The following is a 20,796-nucleotide window of genomic DNA, read 5'->3' on the forward strand; positions in this document are numbered from 1 at the left end:
TTTTAAAGGGACAGTTCACCCAAAAATAAAGGAAACATAAATCTTTTTTTCACACTCATGTTGTTTTATTTTTTTTAAAAAATCATTTATCAGGATATTTGTTTTATGCTATGTAGATTGCAAAGTGTAATTTATTTTTAGGTTGTTTAATTAATAATTACATTCACCTTGAATAATCCCTGATAATGGCTAGTGTGCATTCACATGTACACCTTGTTCTTTCTCTGTCCACTGATTCACTTTCTTTAGTGATTTATCGATTCATTTGATTCACTATGGCTGTGTTCGAAATGGCATACTAACTTACTGCTTACTGCCCAGTACACAAAGCATAGCCTACTGCTACTTTTTTTTTTTTAAAGAAAAATGTGTGAAATAGTATACAATATGCAACAAAGAGTATGGTACAGTTTCAGAGTAGTGTGCTACAGTGTTGTCACATGACAAACATTGGACATTAATTCTGCACAGCTGTCCAGGTTGTTACCTTACAAAATAAATGTGCTAGGTTAGCTAATTTTAAGGGTTTGGGTAACAATAGAGCTCCTTACAGGCCAACCTACCACTGTTTACAGTGTAGAATACATAGGTAAAAAATAACTCATTAGAGCAAGGTTTTCCAAAACATCACAAATAATTAGCTTATAAGATGTACGGTAGATTATGTGCCATTAGTAGGCTATATTTTGTCAGCATAAAATTTATATGATAAAATATGGTTTTATTTGTCAGTTAAGAATATTTCATATGACTGACTCAACCCGGCCAGCATCAGAATTATAATTTGAAGTTTTACATACTTTACATTGAAGCGCACATTTTCCCAAAACAGATTGGTTGTCAATACGAAACCTGTAATTGTTGTGGGAATATATCATTACAGATGCTGGCAAATATAGTAGGTCATGTGGGTATTTCGTTCAGAAAATGTGCATACTACATACTGCAGAAATAGTACGAGTATGATAGTCTGCCATTTCAAACACAGCCTATTCGATTATTTCAGTGACACAATTTTTTTTCATTGATTAAGCGATTCACTGATCAATGATAGTTTTGTTTTGTAATTGTTGTTCAAGCATTCATAATAATAATAAAAAAATGACCCTAATGATTCGTTGAATCTTCACAGATTGATTCACTGACACAAATGATTCTCTGTCAGAATGATTCGGTGCCTCAAGAGTGTCATCGGTTGTTTACTTGTATTACAGTGCCTAGTTCAGACAGCAGTGTGTGTTTAGTTCAGCTGCACATAGCAGCTCCCAAAATAACGCATTTCGTAAATTAATATTTTTGATTGATTTTCATTTAATTCACAGACTCGGTTTAAGTCATTTATTATTGTTGGGCCTGTGTTGAATGGCTTTCAGTGGGTTAGCTCTCAGCTAGCGCTAACCGCTCAGCGCTCCTCAAAACCAACCGATTCAGTTCATCAACAAAAAAACAACAACCCTGAAACATGTCGTGTACGTGTGCTTCAGCAGCGAGAAAACTCATAAATTCTGCTCATAAAGGTAAGAAGAAGGTCGTATTTCGAGAAATATTGGAGTTTGTTTCTTAGCCTGGTTAGTTTTGCTAGCGCTGCTGCTGGTGGGCTAACAATATATAAACAAACCACTATGATGTATGATACGAAAACATTTACATAAACCCTCATAGAAAAATAGATATAAGTAGATGTTTTATAAAGTAAAAAACACACACACACATTAGAAAGTTCTTGACAAGTGCATCTATTGCTGTACATTCTCTATATAACCACATTGTTTATTAATATGTTAGACATTAATGGTTTTATTTAGCGATTGTGATGTTGTTTAAGGTGTCATTTTCTTACATATATAGTTGTTACTTTGGCCTGGTTGTTTTTTTGAAAGCGCTTTTAAGATTCATAATATGATAAATTAATGGATTTTTATTTGTCAAGATCCCATAGTCTGAAAAGAAACATTATTTTAATGGTTGGATATTTGACTTCTGTTCTAGTAAAGTTCTACTACTTTTGATGTCCTGTAGAGGCACTCTAAACAATATGATAATGATTTCGGAACAGGCGTCATGTTATTGTTATTTGGGGTGAATTTCTTCCTGATGGTCTCATGTTTGTGTATGACACAGGAATTTCCGGCTCCAGAGTCCAGTTACTGTCACTGAGCCACCCGGGAGCTCGGGAGGTTCGTCTGGCACGCCGTATCCCCGTGAGGTCGTTCTCCGAGACGGCTGTGTATTTTGCTTCAAAAGATGGGATGAAAGATGGAGATGGTGGAAAGGTATGATGATCGATATACATTGTTACTTGTCATACACTTCCTATTCTCTGACAACAAGGGTTTAAGAAGGAAATGACAACTTGCCAATGTAATTCAATTCATTCTCTTCCTGGAAATGTTTTTAATTTATTTTTTATCCTCGTCTTCCTTTAAGAAATCTGTCGGTGAAGGAAGTGGAAAGAGATCCAGCTCTAGTAATTCTGGCAAAGGAGGAAGTCAGCTGAGATGCCCTAAATGTGGAGATCCTTGCACACATGTAGAAACATTTGTTTGTGAGTACTTGATTGATTTTCTATTTTTTTTTTTTTTCACATAATTGTTTGTTTTATGTGTGTAATATGGAATCACTCGAAATTTTTTTCATTACTGACCTTGTTTCCAAAGAGTTATGGTTTCTTTTGGCCTTGTGCATGTTTAAGTAGGCCAAAGTGTTTACTGAACGAACTGTTCAATGCTAAAAATAAATCACACACAAGTTGCTTTTTCATCTGCTGGTGCTTTAATTAGTAACAAGGTTTAAAAGTTGCTTAGTTAAAAGTTAAAAAATTGAGATCGAAACGTAAAAAAAAAATATTTTCTTTTTTTCTCATATTATTGAATAAAAATGTATCATGCAGCTCTAGTTAAAGTGAGCTGAATGTGTATATCAGTCCTATTATTTTAATAAAATAAAAAAATTATTAAGATGATATTTCTTTCTCTTGTGTAGCATCAACTCGCTTTGTGAAATGTGAAAAATGCCACCATTTTTTCGTGGTGCTTTCCGAAACGGATACTAAGAAGAGTTTGAGTAAAGACCCGGAATCTGCAGCAGAAGCTGTCAAGTTGGCATTCCAGCAGAAACCCCCTCCGCCACCTAAAAAGGTATATATTCATTTAATAATTGGATAATAATTGGATTATTCACCCAAAAATGAATATTATATCCCATAATTTACCCTCCCTCACGCCATCCTAGGTGTATATGACATTCTTCTTTCAGACAAATACAATCAGAGGTATATTAAAATATGTCCTGGCTCTTCCAAGCTTAAAATGGCAGCCCAAAATTTGAAACCCCCATAAAAGAGCATCCATCCATTATAAAAGTGCTCCACACGGCTCCGGAGGGTTTTTAAAGGCCTTCTGAAGCGAATCAATGGGTTTGTGTAAGAAAATTATCCATATATAAAACTTTATAAAATAAAACATCTAGCTTCTGGCGGATCGCCTTTTGTATTCAACTTACGAAGAAAGTGTAGCGCCTCTCGCAGTTCAAAATGCTTGCGCTACGTCCGACATCCTACATTGCACCAGTTACTCTTTTTTTACACTACGTCCGGCGTCATACGTCGCATCAGTTATGCTTTTTTCCGCTACGTCCGGCGTCATCGCCGTGGCAGTTACGCTTTTTCCGTAAGTTGAATACGGAAGGCGGTCCGCTGGAAGCTAGATGTTTTACTTTGCTTCAGAAGGCCTTTATTAACTCCCTGGAGCCGTATGGATTACTTTCATAATGGATGGATGCTGTTTTTTGGACAGCCATTCACTGCCATTATAAAGCTTGGAAGAGCCAGGACATATTTTAATATAACTGATTGTATTCGTCTGAAAGAAGAATGTCATTTACACCTAGCTGGCTTGAGGGCAAGTATATTATGGGGTAATTTTCATTCTTGGGTGAACTATCCCTTTAACTTTGAGATTTTAGAGCAGTAAAACACCCCGTGACATGGTTATCTAGCTGGTTGTCTCCAGCTTTGTATTTTATCTCTCTGTTTTTGTTTTCTCACAGATCTTTGCTTATCTGGATAAGTATGTTGTGGGTCAGGAGCATGCTAAGAAGGTTCTGTCAGTGGCCGTTTACAACCATTATAAACGCATCTACAACAACATGCCGACAGGCTCCAGACCGCAGCAGGTGGAGGTGGAAAAACAGGCCTCCCTCACTCCTCGAGGTTTGTGCTACAGAGCGTGTGTGTGTGTGTGTGTGTGTGTGTTTGTGTGTGTGTGTTTGTATAACAAACATAGAAGGTAGGAACAGGTGGTCTTATGTAAGAGAATCATATCCATTAGGAAATTAATCTGTTACAGGATACAAATTAAATTCGCGTCCTCAGAAAGCCAGGTTTCACTCTGTCAGCTGAGAGCAAAATAAAGAAGTGACCCTTTGGTAAAGCACACAGATTTTTGTGCTTCAAAGACAATATCAAATTAAACGGGACCCATACAGCCATTTTAAATGTACATTTATTTAAATGCATATCAACGTTTTAGTAGTTTGTTCAAATTCCGGAACCTAAATTTGAGCAGTAGTAGTATTGATGATCACTGCGACTCCTATTTCCACCGAATATTTTGTTTTATTCAGAAATATGCCACATTAGTTAAGTGAAATTGTCTTTTTAAGCATTCTGGTTGTGCCATGTTTCAAATAAAGTTTTCCATTGTGTACCTTCTTGCCTCTTCAAATCTTCTCCTTCAGAAGCCAATATACAGTACAACCTCCATTGTTATGTGTACTCTGTCCATTAGTATCTAATCCAACAGCAGCATTTTACGATATCTGTCATCTTTTGGCATTTGTACAATTCAGAAGCATTTTTGCAGCAGAGTTTACTTAAATCAGTCAAGGTTTCTTGTAACTGCCCTCCTTTCTCTGTAGAGCTAGAGCTAAGACGACGAGAGGACGAATACAGGTTTACAAGTAAGTGTATGTCAACATCCATAATCTTATTGTCCATACAGTATGTCATTTAAACCATTTATTTTTCAAAACAAATCTGTTTTATGTTGTTTCAGATTGCTCTGATTTATGTTGGGTGTTGTACAAATGCCAAAAAAATCACATAGTCAGTTTCCTTCATTTCCGTTAACCTTTTTCATTGTTGAAGCGTTCTATAATTGATAAATTTCGTAAGTGGCAATGCATGTGTCAGAAAGAATGCTGTCATGTTTTACATTTGACTGCTAGTTCATGTGTCCCTTTTGTCATATGCTGCTTTCTGAGGTTCTTGTCACAGGAAATCCCTGTAGATCCTGTGATTAAAGCAGCTGTGCACACTAAGCAATTTGACCTTTCTTGTTAACGGTGCACGATGCAACTAGTCTTTACTGAAGAAGAGAGTAAACATTTCAGTGCTGTTATTTTAGTGTTATTCATGTACTTATTTGGGATTTACAAAATATTTGTATTTAAAAATTTTGAGCATTTAGTTTTATATTTTCAGTTTTCATTTAGATGTAGAACGTTTTAATGTTTTCTACAGTTTTTTATGTGCTTTTGTCATTTTTATTAGTTTTGTTTTATAATATTTCTATTTTAACTATTAGTTATGTTTTGTTTCATTTTTAGTTTTAGGAATTTTAGTACTTCAAATTAAACCTATTTTATTTCAGTTATTTGCCAAGACAACATATTTAAACATTTTTTTTTCATATTTAAAAGGTTTTCCAAGTCTTTTTAAGGGGTTAACAAACATTTGAGTTTTTGGATGCTTTAATTCAAACCCTCCTTGAAGGTCTTACCCTATAGACTATAGACCATTGTTAGTGCATTACTGTAAACATGTAATTTTGTAAATATTATACGTGAGGTGTAGAAATTGTGGTAATCAACAGTATGTCACTTAAAAGTTTAAAAACTTGTTAAAAATTCATTTTAAAGAGACCCTATATTGCCAAAAGTATTAGCACACCCCTCCAAATCATTGAATTCTGGTGTTCCAATCACTTCCATGGCCACAGGTGTATAAAATCAAGCACCTTTGCATGCAGACGCTTCTACAAACATTTGTGAAAGAATGGGTCGCTCTCAGAAGCTCAGTGAATTCAAGCGTGGTACTGTGATAGGTTGCCACCTGTGCAATAACTCCATTCGTGAAATTTCCTCACTACTAATATTCCACGGTCAACTGTTAGTGGTATTATAACAAAGTGGAAGCCATTGGGAACAACAGCAACTCAGCCACGAAGTGGTGCCACGTAAAATCACAGAGCGGGGTCAGCGCATGCTGAGGCACAACAGAGTGCGCAGAAGTCGCCAACTTTCTGCAGAGCCAATAGCTACAGACCTCCAAACTTTGTGTGGACTTCAGATTAGCTCAATCACCAAGTGCAATGCAAAGCGTCAGATGCCACTGGACTCTAGAGCAGTGGAGACATGTTCTCTGGAGTGATGAATCACGCTTCTCTGTCTGGCAATCCGATGGACAAGTCTTGGTTTGGCAGTTGCCAGGAGAACGGTACTTGCCTGACTGCATTGTGCCAATGGTAAAGTTTGGTGGAGGGGGGATTTTGGTGTGAGGTTGTTTTTCAGGGGTTAGTTCCAATGAAAGGAACTCTTAATGCTTCAGCATACTAAGACATTTTGGACAATTTCATGCTCCCTAACTTTGTGGGAACAGTTTTGGGATGGCCCCTTCCTGTTCCAACATGACTGCACACCAGTGCACAAAGCAAGATCCATAAAGAAATGGATGAGCGAGTTTGGTGTGGAGGAATTTGACTAGCCTGCACAGAGTCTTGACCTCAACCCGAAAGAACACCTTTGGGATGAATTAGAGCAGAGACTGTGACCCAGGGCTTCATCCAACATCAGTGCCTGACATCACAAATGCGCTTCTAGAAGAATGGTCATACATTCCCATAAACACACTCCTAAACCTTGTGGAAAGCCTTCCCAGAAGAGTTGAAGCTGTTATAGCTGCAAAGGGTGGACCAACTCCATATTAAACCCTACTGATTAGGAATGGGATGTCATTAAAATTCATGTGCATGTAAAGGTAGACGTCCCAACTTTTGGCAATATAGTGTATTATGTAAACAGGACTAATTGCATAAGAACTAAGGAAATAAAATGTTCATTAAGATGAGTTGTTCACAGATACATAATGAAGATTCCTTGAAAGTCCGGGATCATTCGTGCATGCCCTATGCTTCAAAAATTCATAATTTATGCTTGTTTTGTTTTTTATTTGTTCAGAGCTGCTCCAGATCGCAGGGATCAGTCCTCATGGAAACGCTCTGGGTGCCTCCATGCAGCAGCAGTTGAACCAGCAGGCAGCTCCAGAGAAGAGAGGAGGAGAAGTGCTAGACTCCACACACACCGATATCAAACTAGAGAAGAGCAACATAGTGCTGCTGGGCCCCACTGGCTCTGGTGAGACTGAAACACACTTTCGGTGTTGTGTACGATTTGATAGAAGTCTAATTTATTAAATGGAGCAGACAGTACTTTCAGCAAGGACACATTAAATTGATTTTGATCAAATAAATGCAGCCTTGGTGAGCATAAGAGACCTATTTCAAAAACTATTTTCCCACCCTAAACCATTTAATGTTAGTGTATGTTTTGAATGTGGTAATATGGAAAGTTATGTGATAGGGAAAACACTTCTGGCCCAAACGCTGGCCAAATGCCTGGATGTTCCCTTTGCAATCTGTGACTGCACCACCCTCACCCAGGCGGGGTATGTGGGAGAGGACATAGAGTCAGTCATCGCAAAACTTCTGCAGGATGCCAACTATGTGATCGAGAAAGCTCAGCAAGGTAACAGTTCTGGGAGACTTCCGTTGACATTTACCCACATGTATGAAATATCCAAAACCATGTTTTGCAAGAATTAGTTAAATGAAATGTTGAATTGCATGTTGAAATTGTTTTAGGTATCGTGTTCTTGGACGAAGTGGACAAGATTGGCAGCGTTCCCGGGATCCATCAGTTAAGGGACGTGGGAGGAGAGGGAGTGCAGCAGGTTGGTAGTTAAAAATGAAGCAGATTCTCTGTCCTAGATTACAAACTTCAGATGTGTCACTGATATTCAGCTAAACTTTGACCTAAATCACAAGAACGCTCACATGGCTGTTAAAGATTTACAGAAACACGGTCTGTTATTCTTGGAATCTCACTTCTGTATTTCTGGTGTACTTCTTTAATCACCAACAATATCTTGTGATGTACTCATTTTTGCAAAATTACAGATTTTTTTTTTGTCATACCTACAAATATGATGTCTTTACAGAAAGATATAAAAAATTGTGATTGTGCTTTTGTTGTGATGAATAACATGTTACATTATTTTTGTAGGGTTTACTTAAGCTACTGGAAGGCACTATTGTTAATGTTCCTGAGAAGAACACAAGGAAGCTGAGAGGTGAAACTGTGCAAGTTGACACCACCAACATCCTGTTTGTAGCATCGGGAGCATTTAATGGACTTGACCGTATCATCAGCAGGAGAAAGAATGAGAAGGTAATTTCTAAAAGAAGGCTTTATTCACAAAATGATGAAAGACTAGCTTGGTTATCTTAAATTTAATATTTCATTTCCTTCAGCAAAATGAATTTCTAATAAAACAGATTAATAAATTGACCAAAGGCCTTAAGAAGCATTTATGTTTTTGTATAGGGTTGTCAGGATTGTTGTTTTGGGTTAGTAAGAGGGTTTTTTTTCTGAGAAATTAATACTTTTATTCAGTAAAGATTAATTAAATTGATCAAATGTGACTGTGAAGACATTTTATAATGTTACAAAATAATTAAAAATAGAATATCATAAAAACATGTTTTGTTTTCAATAACACCTCAATAATAGTAACTTTATTAGGCCCATAGACAACTAAAAACAAAATGCTACAAACAATAAATAATTAGCAATCTGGAATTATTTGTGGATTTTGTTCTCTTTTGCGGCTTATTGCGCTATTAATATTTATTTTTAATATCAAGCACATCCCGCTCTTTACTTTCTCATTCATCCATGCTTCTTTATTAATAACTTAAAACAGTCCCGCCCACTAAAAGCTGCATGGATTATCATACGGACATAAATACGATACATTTATAGGACATAAAATGTCTCTGCATCAAAAGAGGACAGACCTGGTGAAATGTTTCCAATGTCTCTTGGCACAGCAGAGCACCAATTTCAATAAAAGTATATGTAATAGTTATTAAAATAAAAGGATATGTTTCTGTACAGTCATGTTTTTAATACACTTTTTCGCTGCTGTTCTAAAAATCTTTCATTTTCGCCGTGGTTTGCCATTGATTACTGTTGTGACACTGAACATGCACTTTGTCCGGTACAACTTGAAATATATAATTTTTTTATACTTTTCATAATTTCGATAAGCTGTACAACAAAGAAATTTTAATTGGCTGCCTTTTCTGCAGAATGCAGATCGATGTGTCTAGTTTTTTCATAGATCATTTGTTGGTAAAAGGTGAGAGACCTGGCTTGCGAGCCATAGGTTCTCAACCAGTTTTAAATTGTTATAATATTTCACAGTATTACATGTTTTTACTGTATTTAAGTAAATGCGTCCTTTGTAAGCATAAGAGACTTATTTCAATAACATTAAAACAATCTTACTGACGCTAAACTTTTGAATGGTTGTGTGTACATGTGTATAAATAATGTGCACATTACCTTTATATTCCATATCTAGTACCTTGGGTTTGGAACACCGTCTAACATGGGGAAAGGTCGAAGGGCAGCGGCAGCGGCTGACCTGGCTAACACCACAGGGGCAGAGGTGGATGCAGTGGCCGAGATTGAGGAGAAGGACCGACTTCTGAAACACGTGGAGGCCAGAGACCTCATTGAATTCGGCATGATTCCTGAGTTTGTGGGCCGTCTCCCTGTTGTGGTTCCTCTGCACAGTCTGGATGAGGAGACGCTGGTGCGGATCCTTACGGAGCCACGCAATGCTGTTGTGCCACAGTATCAGGCTCTCTTCAGCATGGACAAGGTTCGTACCTAATATAAACTAGGGGTCTTGTTTAACACATTTTATTTGCACATAAACGGTTTGACATAAATTACGTTAATGATGCAATTCTGCATGCTTCAGTAATTTATGTTAATAAAATAATAAATAAAAATAAAACAATAGACCCTTTTGCCCTTAATCTCCTTTTGAATTTTTTTTATCATTATTATATATATTTTTTTTTTTTAAATAGATAAATATTATTAATATTATATTTATTTGTTCATATAAGCAGATGGTTTATAGTGCTACAAATTGAGTAAATATATATTGAGTAAGTATAAATATATATATACAATACATAATGTAAATAAAATATGGCATAAATTAAAAGAGAATCATTAAGTGTTTCTGGGTGTGCTGTCTTTCTTTTGTATTAGTGTGATCTCAACGTGACGCCTGATGCCCTTAGAGCAATCGCCAGGTTAGCTCTGGAACGTAAAACCGGAGCCCGAGGGCTTAGATCCATAATGGTAGGAGAATGCCGTTTTTGTTGCTTGTATTGTATTCAGTTTCAGTTCCTCAAAGGCATGCTGGTATAATTACGTGTGCTCTTGTGATGTCATAAGCTGCAACTATTTCTTAACAGGAAACACTGCTGCTTGATCCCATGTTTGAGGTGCCACATTCAGATATTGTGGCAGTGGAGGTGAAGAAGGAAGTAGTTCAAGGAAAAGCACCACCTCAGTACATAAGGTGAGAGCTCACATGACCTAGTTTGTTATTCTTGTCATTTTTATCTGTCCAAAATTTAGATTAAAACCTATTCTGACACACCTGGAGCTATGGACTGTTTTCAGGCCTTAATGTATTTTGTTTTTTTTTTCTGAACAAATGTACTGAGAAGCTATTTTAAGAAAAACATAAAATTAAACTACTAAAATAAAAATAACTTTTTTCTAATTGGTAACACTTTACAATAAGGTCTCATTTGTTAACATGTAATAACTAACATATACTATATTTTTACAACATTTATTTATCTTTGTGAATGTTAGTTCATGGTGCATTAAAGCTACACTGTGTTATTCTTAGCTAAAAACACTTAGTTCTTTCAAAAATATATGTGCTCATTAATGTATATTTACTTCTTTCAAGTAATAAAGTATTCTCGTAAGTTTATAATATGCCATTGAAAATACATACGGGTGAGGGGTTCGAATGCCGGTCGCCATGTTGCCCCTCCATCTTGAAAGTACATTAGCCAAAGAGGGACATACCAGTAAATTCAAGCTTCGCCTTTTGCGTTTTAACACTCGATGGCACCGTGTCGAATGTGGACGAGGTCGAACTGGAAGCCATGTTAATCTTGGACTAAATCGGCCACCGTAGGAGTTAAAACGAAATCGGAATTGAGAGGAAGAGAAACTAAAATTCACTGGATGGTCATATACCTTTTAACCGCTAGATGGGGGAAAATATCACACAGTGTAGCTTTAACTAATGTTAACGGAATGCTTTGGATTTTTAAAAATTTATTAGTAAATGTTGAAATTAACTACATTTTACATCTTAGTTCAACAAATGTAGTCGACAAATGAAACCTTATTGTAAAGTGTTAGCAAAATTTTTTGAAGATGCCTTGATCTATTATTTATCTACAAAACCGAGATCCAGAAAATTTGGGACATTTTGTAAAATGTAATAAAATCAAGAATCTGTGATTTAATTCTCTTTAACCTTTAACAAGCTGCAACAAACTCCACAAAAGTTGGGACAGAGGCAAAATAAAAGTGAAAAGACTATAGAATATCCAAGTTAAACTGTTTTGAAACATCCACAATTAGCAGGTGAACTGGTGTCGTGATTGGGTACAAAATGAACATCCACCAAAGACTCTTGTGTTTGCAAGCAAAGATGTTTTTAATGGTTTATCACGTTGTGCCAAATTTCATGAGAGAATTGTCAAACAATTCAATTCAAATTGAGAATTGTCAAATCACATTTCTCAATGCAAGATTGCAAAGAATTTAGGTCTTTCACATCTACCATACCTAATATTGTGAAAGGATTCAGGGAATCCAGAGAAATCTCAGTGTGTGTGTGTAGGGCAAGGCAGGAGACCTCTGTTGAATGTGTGTGACCTTTGAGCTCTCAGACGGCATTGCATGAGAAACCGTCATGCATTAAATACACGGGCTCGGGTGTACTCTGAAAAACCGTTGTCATTTTAACACAGTCTGCATCAAAAAATGCAACTTGAATCTCTGTTACGCAAGATAAATCTATACAATGTGTTCAATGCAGAGATGCCACAGAGTTCTCTGGGCCTGAGCTTATCTCAGATGATCCAAAACACAGTGGAAATGTGTGCTGTGGTCAGAGGAGTCCATGTTTCAGCTTGTTTTTTGGGAAAAACTGACTTTGAGTCCTCAGTCAAAATTACGGAAAGGACCATCCAGACTTTCATCAGCGACAGGTGCAAAAGCAAACATCTGTCATGGTATTGGTCCGGCCCATCATGACAAGGAGAGTCAGACAACGATGACCATGAACTTTTGAGCAGCTGTCTTGTATCAGGCGACAGTTGTAAACATGCCTCTGTCCCAACTTTTTTGGAGTGTATTGCATCCATCAAAATGTATTTATATTTACAAAATACACTTAAAGGGATTGTTCACACAAAATTAGCCCATGATTTACTCACCCTCAATCCTAGGTGTATATGACATTCTTCTTTCAGAGTTATATTAAAATATGTCCTGGCTAATCCATGCATTATAATGGCAGTAAATGGCTGCCCAAAAAAGAGCATCCATCCATTATAAAAGTAATCCATACGGCTCCAGGGGGTTAATCGATGGGTTTGTGTAAGAAAAATATTAATATTTAAAACTCCGAAAGTAAAAAATCTAACTTCCGGCGGACCGCCTTCCATATTCAACTTTGATGACGTTGGATGTAGCGTAAGAGTTTTGAACTGTGAGAGGTGTTACACTTAATAAGTTGAATTTACTTTATAAAGTTTTAAATATTTTTCTTACAAAAACCCATCGATTCGCTTCAGAAAGCCTTTATAACACCCCCCCCCCCCATCTATATTTAAATCATTTTTTTTATCTGCTCAGTATAATTTTTTAATGCAAACAAATAATTGTTCCTCATTGTGGAAATTACTTACTGAACTGTCGTTATGTTTGTACATATTGAGAACTATCTACTCTAATTAAAGTAACACACGTTGCTTTCCTTTTGAATTTACTGCCTGATTAGTTTAATGGCACTTGGTGGTCATTTGAATTAGTCTTTTTTGCTCTCTCCACTCAGAGCTGCACCTAAAGACCCCTCTGAGGAGGAGTATGACTCTGGAATCGAAGAGGAAAACTGGACAAGACAGGCTGATGCCGCCAAGAACTGAAAACTACTCAAGACTTTTTCTTTAGTTGATTGTTTGCCTCCTCAGTTCTCCTAAGGGTCCATTTCTCACTGTATGCTTGTAATGATTGGTTACTCGCTTTGGAAAATCATATTCTGGGAACTTATGCCATCTCTACCCCGACGTTATGTAATCATGGCTTAGAGAAATAAGTTTAAAGTCCACCAAGTCTGTGGGAAGTCTCCCCTGAAACTATCCCTCTAATGATATGTGAAATGTAAAGAATTTTATTTTATTTTATTTCATTTTAGTTTCTCTTTTCCCTACTTGGAATAAAATTACACATTTGTGTCACACTGGTCATGTGCTGGTTATAGTTACTGTAGCAGACATTGATATAAATCCTGACAGCTTTCATAAAGTCTCCAATATGGCTGTGGTAAATCAATTTTTGTGATCGAACCATGAATAATAATAATTAGAACCCCACCAGAATATGTATCTGTTTGCCTCTTTATGAGCCGACTTTAAATTTGGCACACAATTTTTTTCCGTCATTCAATGCTGTTGATTAAAGTGGGATTTTTAGATGTCCCGTTTGCAATTACACCCAAGCTGCTATTTGTATTATGTTAAGGGACAAGAAAATCGGTAACGTACTGGAACTTCGAGGACATGCCTATTGTCACCCTGTCAATGTGTTGTCACAATATTCACAAAGTGGCCCAGCAATGGCAGATTTATTTGTTTCGGCCAGTTTGAAACAACCAAGTGACTGTCTCTGAGAAAGTTGCACATCAGCATCACTTCACAGAAATGGATTTCTTTTTCTTTTCATCTGCATTGTTAGAATATACTCCCATTAATGCGGTGGGAAGGGGTTACTATTTGCATAGAGTAGAAACATGTACTGTATGTTTTTGATCCTCACCCATCAAGTCAAAGGATTGATGTACAAAAAAATATATATGTAGGAATAAAATGTAAATATTAACACTGAACAATGCAGGTCTTCTGTTGTATTTCAAAGAACACAAAGAGCATTAGATAAAAACAGACAAACTAAATAGGACAAAATACATATAACACTGCATAAAATATATTATGAGACACTGCATTATTAAAAGGCATAGTTCACTCAAAATCTAAAATCTGTCTTATATTCACACATGTTTAAAACTAGCATTATTTCTATTATTTTCCATGGAACCATTTACTTTCACTGTATGACACATGACAAAAGTTAATGAAGATTGAGCCTGTCATTTAGCAAAACCTCTCCTTTTGTGTTTCCCTGAAGAATGAGCTAAAAGTTTATAACAACATGAGGAAGAATAAATGATTTTTGGAATTTTTTAGTTCATTTTTATTCATTTTAATACAATAAAATGTTAGAATAATGAATTAAATAGGCCAAGACTATTTTTTTATTAAACGAAGAAGGATATTATTGACTAAATCAAATATATAAATGTGTAGTTAAATATACTAACAAATGTTTTAATTAATGGATAAAAATTTAATTAAATACGCTTGTTTTCTAACAAGTCTCGTATGTTCATCAAGGCTGCATTTATTTGGTCAAAATGCAATAAAAACAGTAATATTGTGAAATGTCATTACAATTTAAAATGTTTTCTATTTTAATCGAATTTAAAATGTAATTTATTCCTGTAATGGCAAATCTGAATTTTCAGCGTCACAGACAGTGATCCTTCAGAAATCATTCTAATGTCGTGATTTGTTGCCATGTTGAAAATAATTGTGCTGCTTAATTTACAATCAGATTATACATTTCCCCCCGCGTCCTAAATGTAATACTTTCCATCCTGCTTTAACTTTGAAGGGGATTTTATTTTGAAGGCTTGTCGACCGGAAGTTCTTTCTTCATAACTTCCGGTTATACGCTGTTCTCGGGACGTTCCTCACAGCTGCGCGCTTCAACAACAACGAGTTGATTTTAGCATTAAATAATGGATAACTCTCAGCAGTTCGGATATATGGGCGCTCCGCCTCCTCCCTTCAATGCTCCTGCGTGTACAGACGGCACTGTTTATGCAGGAGGAGGCGCGGGACCACCGCCGATGCATCCTCCAGCTCCAGCGGGACAACCATGGAACATGTATCAACTTCCACCACCGCCAGTACAGCATCACTGGCCCCAATTTCCACCCTTCGACCCGAGCAGACCACCTCCAGGCCCTTTTGAACCTCCTCAACACAATGAGAACCCAACTCCGCCCTGGTCCCAGAACCAGTGGAATCCACCTGAACATAATTTCAGGGGACAATTCGCACCAAATCAACACCAATTTCCAAATTTAGAACCACCATCATATCAATCCAACATCAGGCCGGATAATTCAGCTCACATGTACACCTCCAACCGCCAAAATTACTCATTTACCGACCAGTCTGCGAATAGATCCTGGCTAGATGACAACCAAAACAACCGTCACACATCAGCTTCTGATGAGGAATCCAAGCAGAGGTTGAGAGATGAGCAGTGGGTTCAAAGTCTCTTGCTTAAGAGAATCGGTAAACCCAGGGAACCTAAACAAACCGACTCCAACCCATCCATCTCCCAGTTCAAAGAAAAGCTGTATGGCACTGTTAAAATGCTGTCTGAGTTAAATATCGTGTGCCAGATGCTAAAGGATAATTTGGAGAACGAAGATGTTTGGACTGACTTGCTCGCAAAAGCAGCAGAACTGAAGAACAAGCTCCAGGAGAGCCTGGCGGAGCTGAAGGACCCGGACTGCGTCAGCGGCGTCAAGAGGAAGTTCCTGCAGATCAACAAGAAGCGAGCCAGGATGAGGAGAAGAAAGATCGAACAAAAGGAGGAAATGCTGGAAGAGGAGGCTAGACGTGCTGAACGAGAGGCGGTGGTTGACAAATGGCAGATGAAACGCCTTCTAGAAGTGGAGGAGAAGAACAGAGTGAGGAAAACTGACGCATTATATCAGGGTCTTCCAGTAGGGGGCGCTACACGCCCAGTTTTGGTTTATCCGTTATGCATTGCATTTTCATGTCTCCATATATTAGGTTGGAGGTTAACCAAAAATTAAAATGGTCATTTACTCACCCTCAAGTTATTCCAAACCTGTATGAGTGTTTTTTTATTTTTTTTTGAAAAATGTTGTTAACCAAACAGTTGATGGACCCCATTGAACTTAAATAGTATTTTTTCATTCTGAAAATAAAAAAACAGTTTGGTTTCCCATATTCTTCAAAATATCTTATTTTGTGAAGAAAGAAATTCATACATATGTCCCATTAAATATTATTATAATATATTACAAAATATTATACTCATTAAGATGAATTCGTATTATACTATATTCATAGTTTTGTTATTAATTATGATTATTATATATAATTATATATATATATATCTTACTATATGATTTATTAAATTCTATATTATATAATTTTAATTAATTTATAAAAGTATGCTATTATATAAATATTATAATTATATTTTAAAATAATCTTACGTACTTTTCTTTTATCAAAATCTCAGTTAATATGGGGCCCATCAACTGTTCTTCAAAATATATATTTGTGTTCAGCAGAAGAAAGAAATTCATACATATGTCCTATGAAATATTATTATATTAAAATATATTATACTTAAGATGAATTAGTATTATACTATATGAATAGTTTTGCGATGAATTAAGATATATATATATATATATATATATATATATATATATATATATATATATATATATATATATATATATATTTAAATAAATGTTTTATTATATATTAATAATATCTTATTATATGATTTATTCAATTCTATATTATATAGTATTAATAATTACTAAAAATATACTATTATATAAATATTAGAATTGTTAAAAAAATATTTTAAATAGTATTCTTTTATCAAATTTTCTCAGTTAATGGAGCATACTTAAAATATATTGTGCATTTAAATAATTTCCCTACTTTGGTTAGGTATGAAAAGATGTTGCCTTTTTTGACAAAATGCCTGAATGCTTCACATAAAAATGGCAATTAATTTAGAACATTATGTTATTTTTATTTTTACCTTTCTGCAATTATTACCTTTCAAATCAGGCATGTTTTTTGGAGGGTAATATTGATTTATAATCAGTTTATTTTTGTTCCTTTGCTGGGTGTGCCCTTAATATTACTTTCCATTCTGCTAGTCTTTATTAATATCCCTTTAACTAACAAATGTTTCTTAATGACCTGTTCCTGTACAATAACTATTTGACATCTCTTATATGTTGACTAATTTTAGTTTTTGATATATATTTCTCCAGGTAGGCTATATATTTCAATATTATGTGTATTTCCTCTACTATATGAACATTTGTGAGTTTTTCATGCATGATCTAATTATTTTGTTGTTGTTCAGGAGAAAGAGTTGAAAATGGCCGCCGATGCTGTTCTCTCAGAGGTCAGAAAGAAACAAGCAGATTCCAAAAGAATGCTGGACATCCTCAAATCACTGGAAAAACTCCGGAAACTCAGGAAAGAGGCTGCGTCCAGGAAAGGTAAAACATAAAAATAAGATTTTATTTGCATGTTATAATGTAAAAGTTGTCCCTGAGAAATTGATCTTGACAGTTTATGGTTTTTATAAGCATATTGTTCACAACTTTTGGAGAAATCAGTCGAGCATTTGCTTATTTGTAGTTGTTTCTGTATGTTAAACTGATTACTTCATCTTTAATGCCTAATTTCCTTTCATTTATTTTCTATTTTAACAGGCATGTTTCCGGGAAAAGCGAGTGATGACATATTTGAGGGTCACTTGGAGCGGTTGAGAAGTCTGATCTGTAAACGCACGGCCGTGTACGCGGCGGAGGAGAAAGCTCTGAGAGTCATGCTGGAGGGAGAGCAGGAGGAGGAACGCAAACGAGACCGCGAGAAACGACTGAAGAAAGAAAAAGAGAAGCTCTTGCAGAAGAAGCGAGAGGTGGACGCAATGCTGTTTGGAGGTAATACTGGGTTTGAGGACAGACAGACAGACAGATTAAACTTTTTGGAATCATTATGATTTTTAAAAATGTTTTTGAAATAAATGTCTTTACTACGGTGGCCGAGAAGTGCAAAACAAATAATCATTAGGAAAACAAGTGAGGAAATCCTAAAACAAAACGACAAATTATAAACACAACAACATTTCCGAAAACAAAATAGAAAGTCAGAAGACACAACAAGAAGTCAGACAAAACAGAGATGGCAGGTATATTTTGTGAATGGAATATTGCCACTGATTGGACGAGACATCTGTCAATCAAGACTGGCCTCGGCAGTAGAAAGTAGATTCGCGTATGCATGTGTAAATATTAGAGCTGTATCGTCTAAGATAATAAATGTTGTTTTAACGATGTGCGAGCTGACGTTATTGAGTTTATCCACTTTGCAAAAAACAAACAAAAACACACCTTGAGACGCTCTCGCTGCACGTAGATTGCAGTTAATGCCCCTAAAATTCCAGATATGGGGGCAAAATGCCCATATTTTTGTCTTATGGTTATATTATATGGTATATTGTTGTTTTGTTTTTGGATTTGTTCATTTGTTTTCATACTTGTTATTTGTTTGGCACTTCTCGGTCACTTCTGCGTCCTTGCTGAATAAAATGAAAACGTCTGTATTTTGTTTTCCACATTGATAAAAGTAATAATACGGGCCCTATTATACACCCAGCGCAATGCGACGGCAAGTGTTTTTTGCTAGTTTTCGCCCGACGCATTTATCGCGTCCAGCGCCACGTTGTTTAAAGTCCCTGTAAAGTCAAAATTAAGTATGTGTTCTGAGTTTGTCAAACCACAGAAGAATGTGTTATTAACCACCCAGCCAAATTTGAATGATAAAAAAAGTCGCCAAGTAAATAAAATAAGCTATCAAAATCTTGAAAAAATGAGCGGTATTCTCTGCTCTCAAATGCACTCGGCCCATCTGTTCGCCCATGGGCGTGCTGGTCTGAAAGCGATGCGTGTTTGTGCATTGTTGGTGCGCTGCTATTTTGAGGCAACTGAAATTACCTGCGCCATTGACCAACAAAAACCTGGTCTAAAGTCAATAACGCAGTATTTTTTGTGTTATTTAAAAGGCGCGTTAGTTATGAGTCTATAGGCGGGTGCACAACGGTCATCATTGACCTCATTGGCACGCCGACTGTTTTTTTCCATCATTAAACTAGCAAAAGTAGATTCGGACATGCCAAAAGTGCACCTGTGCCATGTGCTTCAGACCATGTGCTCAGATTATTAAAACAGGGCCCTAAATGTTTTCTTAGCCTCAAACCAGCATATTAGAATTTCGGCTGACAATTCAGCTTTACCTCACAGGAATAAATTGCATTTTTAAATATACTAAATTCGCAAAACAGCTATTTTAAATTGTAATAATATTTCACAATATAATTATTTGTCACTTTTTTGATAATATAGATGCAGCCATGGTGAGCATAAGAGAAAACTTTAAAAACAATTGTTATGATTCCAATCTTTTGGCTGTTAGTGTGTATAATATATCTGCTATGGGACAAACACATCCAGGTCCAAAGCAATTTTCCTGATCATTAATCCATTAGGGTTGTTGTTTCTCTGAGGACACCACAAGTTGGCAGTATTGCTGTGTTACAGTCCTTGTACTATTTCAAGTTAGTGTATAAATAGTGCAGCACATCTTGAAATAGTACAGAATAAACCTATGCAGATCTTTTTGTTCAGTGGTATTTATATGGCGCTTGTTCCCCTATTTTTAGCGTTTGTAAATGCTGTTTCATAAACACCATAGCACAATAAGGAAGACCTAGGTTCATATGCAATGAAATGTGCAAGTGTTCAATTACATACATGTAAACTGTTTTCTTTTTCTATAGGTGAATTGCCACCTGATCACCCTCTTACACCGTTCCATGATTACTACACACAGGCTGAGCGCTCCCTTCATGCTCTTATTCAAATAAGGTCTATTTTCAAATCAGAAGTAACCTCTAAAAATAACTCTGTGAGAAAATGTGATAAAACTCAAAGAATGTTCCTATGGCATTTCTCCTGACAGGAGAGAGTGGGATCAGTTCCTGGTTTCTGTCGAACACCCTGACGGTACATCGGTTCCTCAAGGCTGGGTTCTGCCCGACCAACCGGCTGACGACGTCTGGGCCACGGCCCTGGAGAAATGACACTTTTAACCCGAAAGACTGTTCATTCATCTGGGGAAAAAAACATTTGGTGCTTGGCCAGATTAAGTGATGCTAATTTTGGTGAATTTTATGAAAACATTTCACCCTAAAACCAAAGAAATTATACTTTTGCATTTGACGACCATTTGGATTTTTTTTTCATGACAGTTAAGTGCATTTTCCCCATATTCTCATGAATATATATATAAAAATAAATAAATAAATGCGGTCAAATGATCAATCATGATTAATCACATCCAAAATAAAAGTTTG

At 36.2% G+C, this 20,796-nt stretch overlaps 2 protein-coding genes across 3 annotated transcripts; both read left to right on the top strand.

Moving 5' to 3' along the window:
- Positions 1 to 1,143: 1,143 nt before the first annotated feature.
- Positions 1,144 to 14,745, top strand: clpxa (caseinolytic mitochondrial matrix peptidase chaperone subunit Xa). 2 transcript variants are annotated; one of them, XM_079802141.1, is made up of 14 exons: positions 1,144 to 1,517; positions 2,122 to 2,273; positions 2,428 to 2,545; positions 2,983 to 3,137; positions 4,048 to 4,210; positions 4,918 to 4,959; positions 7,237 to 7,413; positions 7,639 to 7,803; positions 7,920 to 8,008; positions 8,341 to 8,505; positions 9,704 to 10,006; positions 10,408 to 10,500; positions 10,617 to 10,723; positions 13,295 to 14,745. In XM_079802141.1, the coding sequence occupies exons 1-14, from the start codon at positions 1,463 to 1,465 to the stop codon at positions 13,383 to 13,385; spliced, it is 1,875 nt and encodes a 624-aa protein (XP_079658267.1). In that variant the 5' UTR covers positions 1,144 to 1,462; the 3' UTR covers positions 13,386 to 14,745. The 2 variants fall into 2 exon arrangements, with proteins under 2 accessions (XP_079658267.1, XP_079658268.1); XM_079802142.1 differs by lacking the exon at positions 4,918 to 4,959 and having other exon boundaries at positions 13,295 to 14,342.
- Positions 14,613 to 20,730, top strand: pdcd7 (programmed cell death 7). The gene is made up of 5 exons (XM_079802163.1): positions 14,613 to 16,282; positions 17,740 to 17,878; positions 18,095 to 18,325; positions 20,221 to 20,308; positions 20,403 to 20,730. Exons 1-5 carry the CDS (start codon positions 15,317 to 15,319, stop codon positions 20,521 to 20,523), a joined length of 1,545 nt encoding a protein of 514 aa, XP_079658289.1. The 5' UTR covers positions 14,613 to 15,316; the 3' UTR covers positions 20,524 to 20,730.
- Positions 20,731 to 20,796: the final 66 nt, after the last annotated feature.

The sequence above is a fragment of the Gobio gobio genome (assembly GCF_949357685.1).
Source record: "Gobio gobio genome assembly, chromosome: 2".
Classification (NCBI taxonomy): domain Eukaryota; kingdom Metazoa; phylum Chordata; class Actinopteri; order Cypriniformes; family Gobionidae; genus Gobio; species Gobio gobio.

Excerpts from the sequence above, each read along its gene's own strand:
- clpxa (XM_079802141.1), top strand. The coding sequence starts at position 1,463 with ATGTCGTGTACGTGTGCTTCAGCAGCGAGAAAACTCATAAATTCTGCT. Across the intron at positions 3,138-4,047 it reads CCCCTCCGCCACCTAAAAAG|ATCTTTGCTTATCTGGATAA; the intron begins GTATATATTCAT and ends GTTTTCTCACAG. Across the intron at positions 7,804-7,919 it reads GATCGAGAAAGCTCAGCAAG|GTATCGTGTTCTTGGACGAA; the intron begins GTAACAGTTCTG and ends AAATTGTTTTAG.
- pdcd7 (XM_079802163.1), top strand. The coding sequence starts at position 15,317 with ATGGATAACTCTCAGCAGTTCGGATATATGGGCGCTCCGCCTCCTCCC. Across the intron at positions 17,879-18,094 it reads AGAGGCTGCGTCCAGGAAAG|GCATGTTTCCGGGAAAAGCG; the intron begins GTAAAACATAAA and ends CTATTTTAACAG. Across the intron at positions 18,326-20,220 it reads GGACGCAATGCTGTTTGGAG|GTGAATTGCCACCTGATCAC; the intron begins GTAATACTGGGT and ends CTTTTTCTATAG.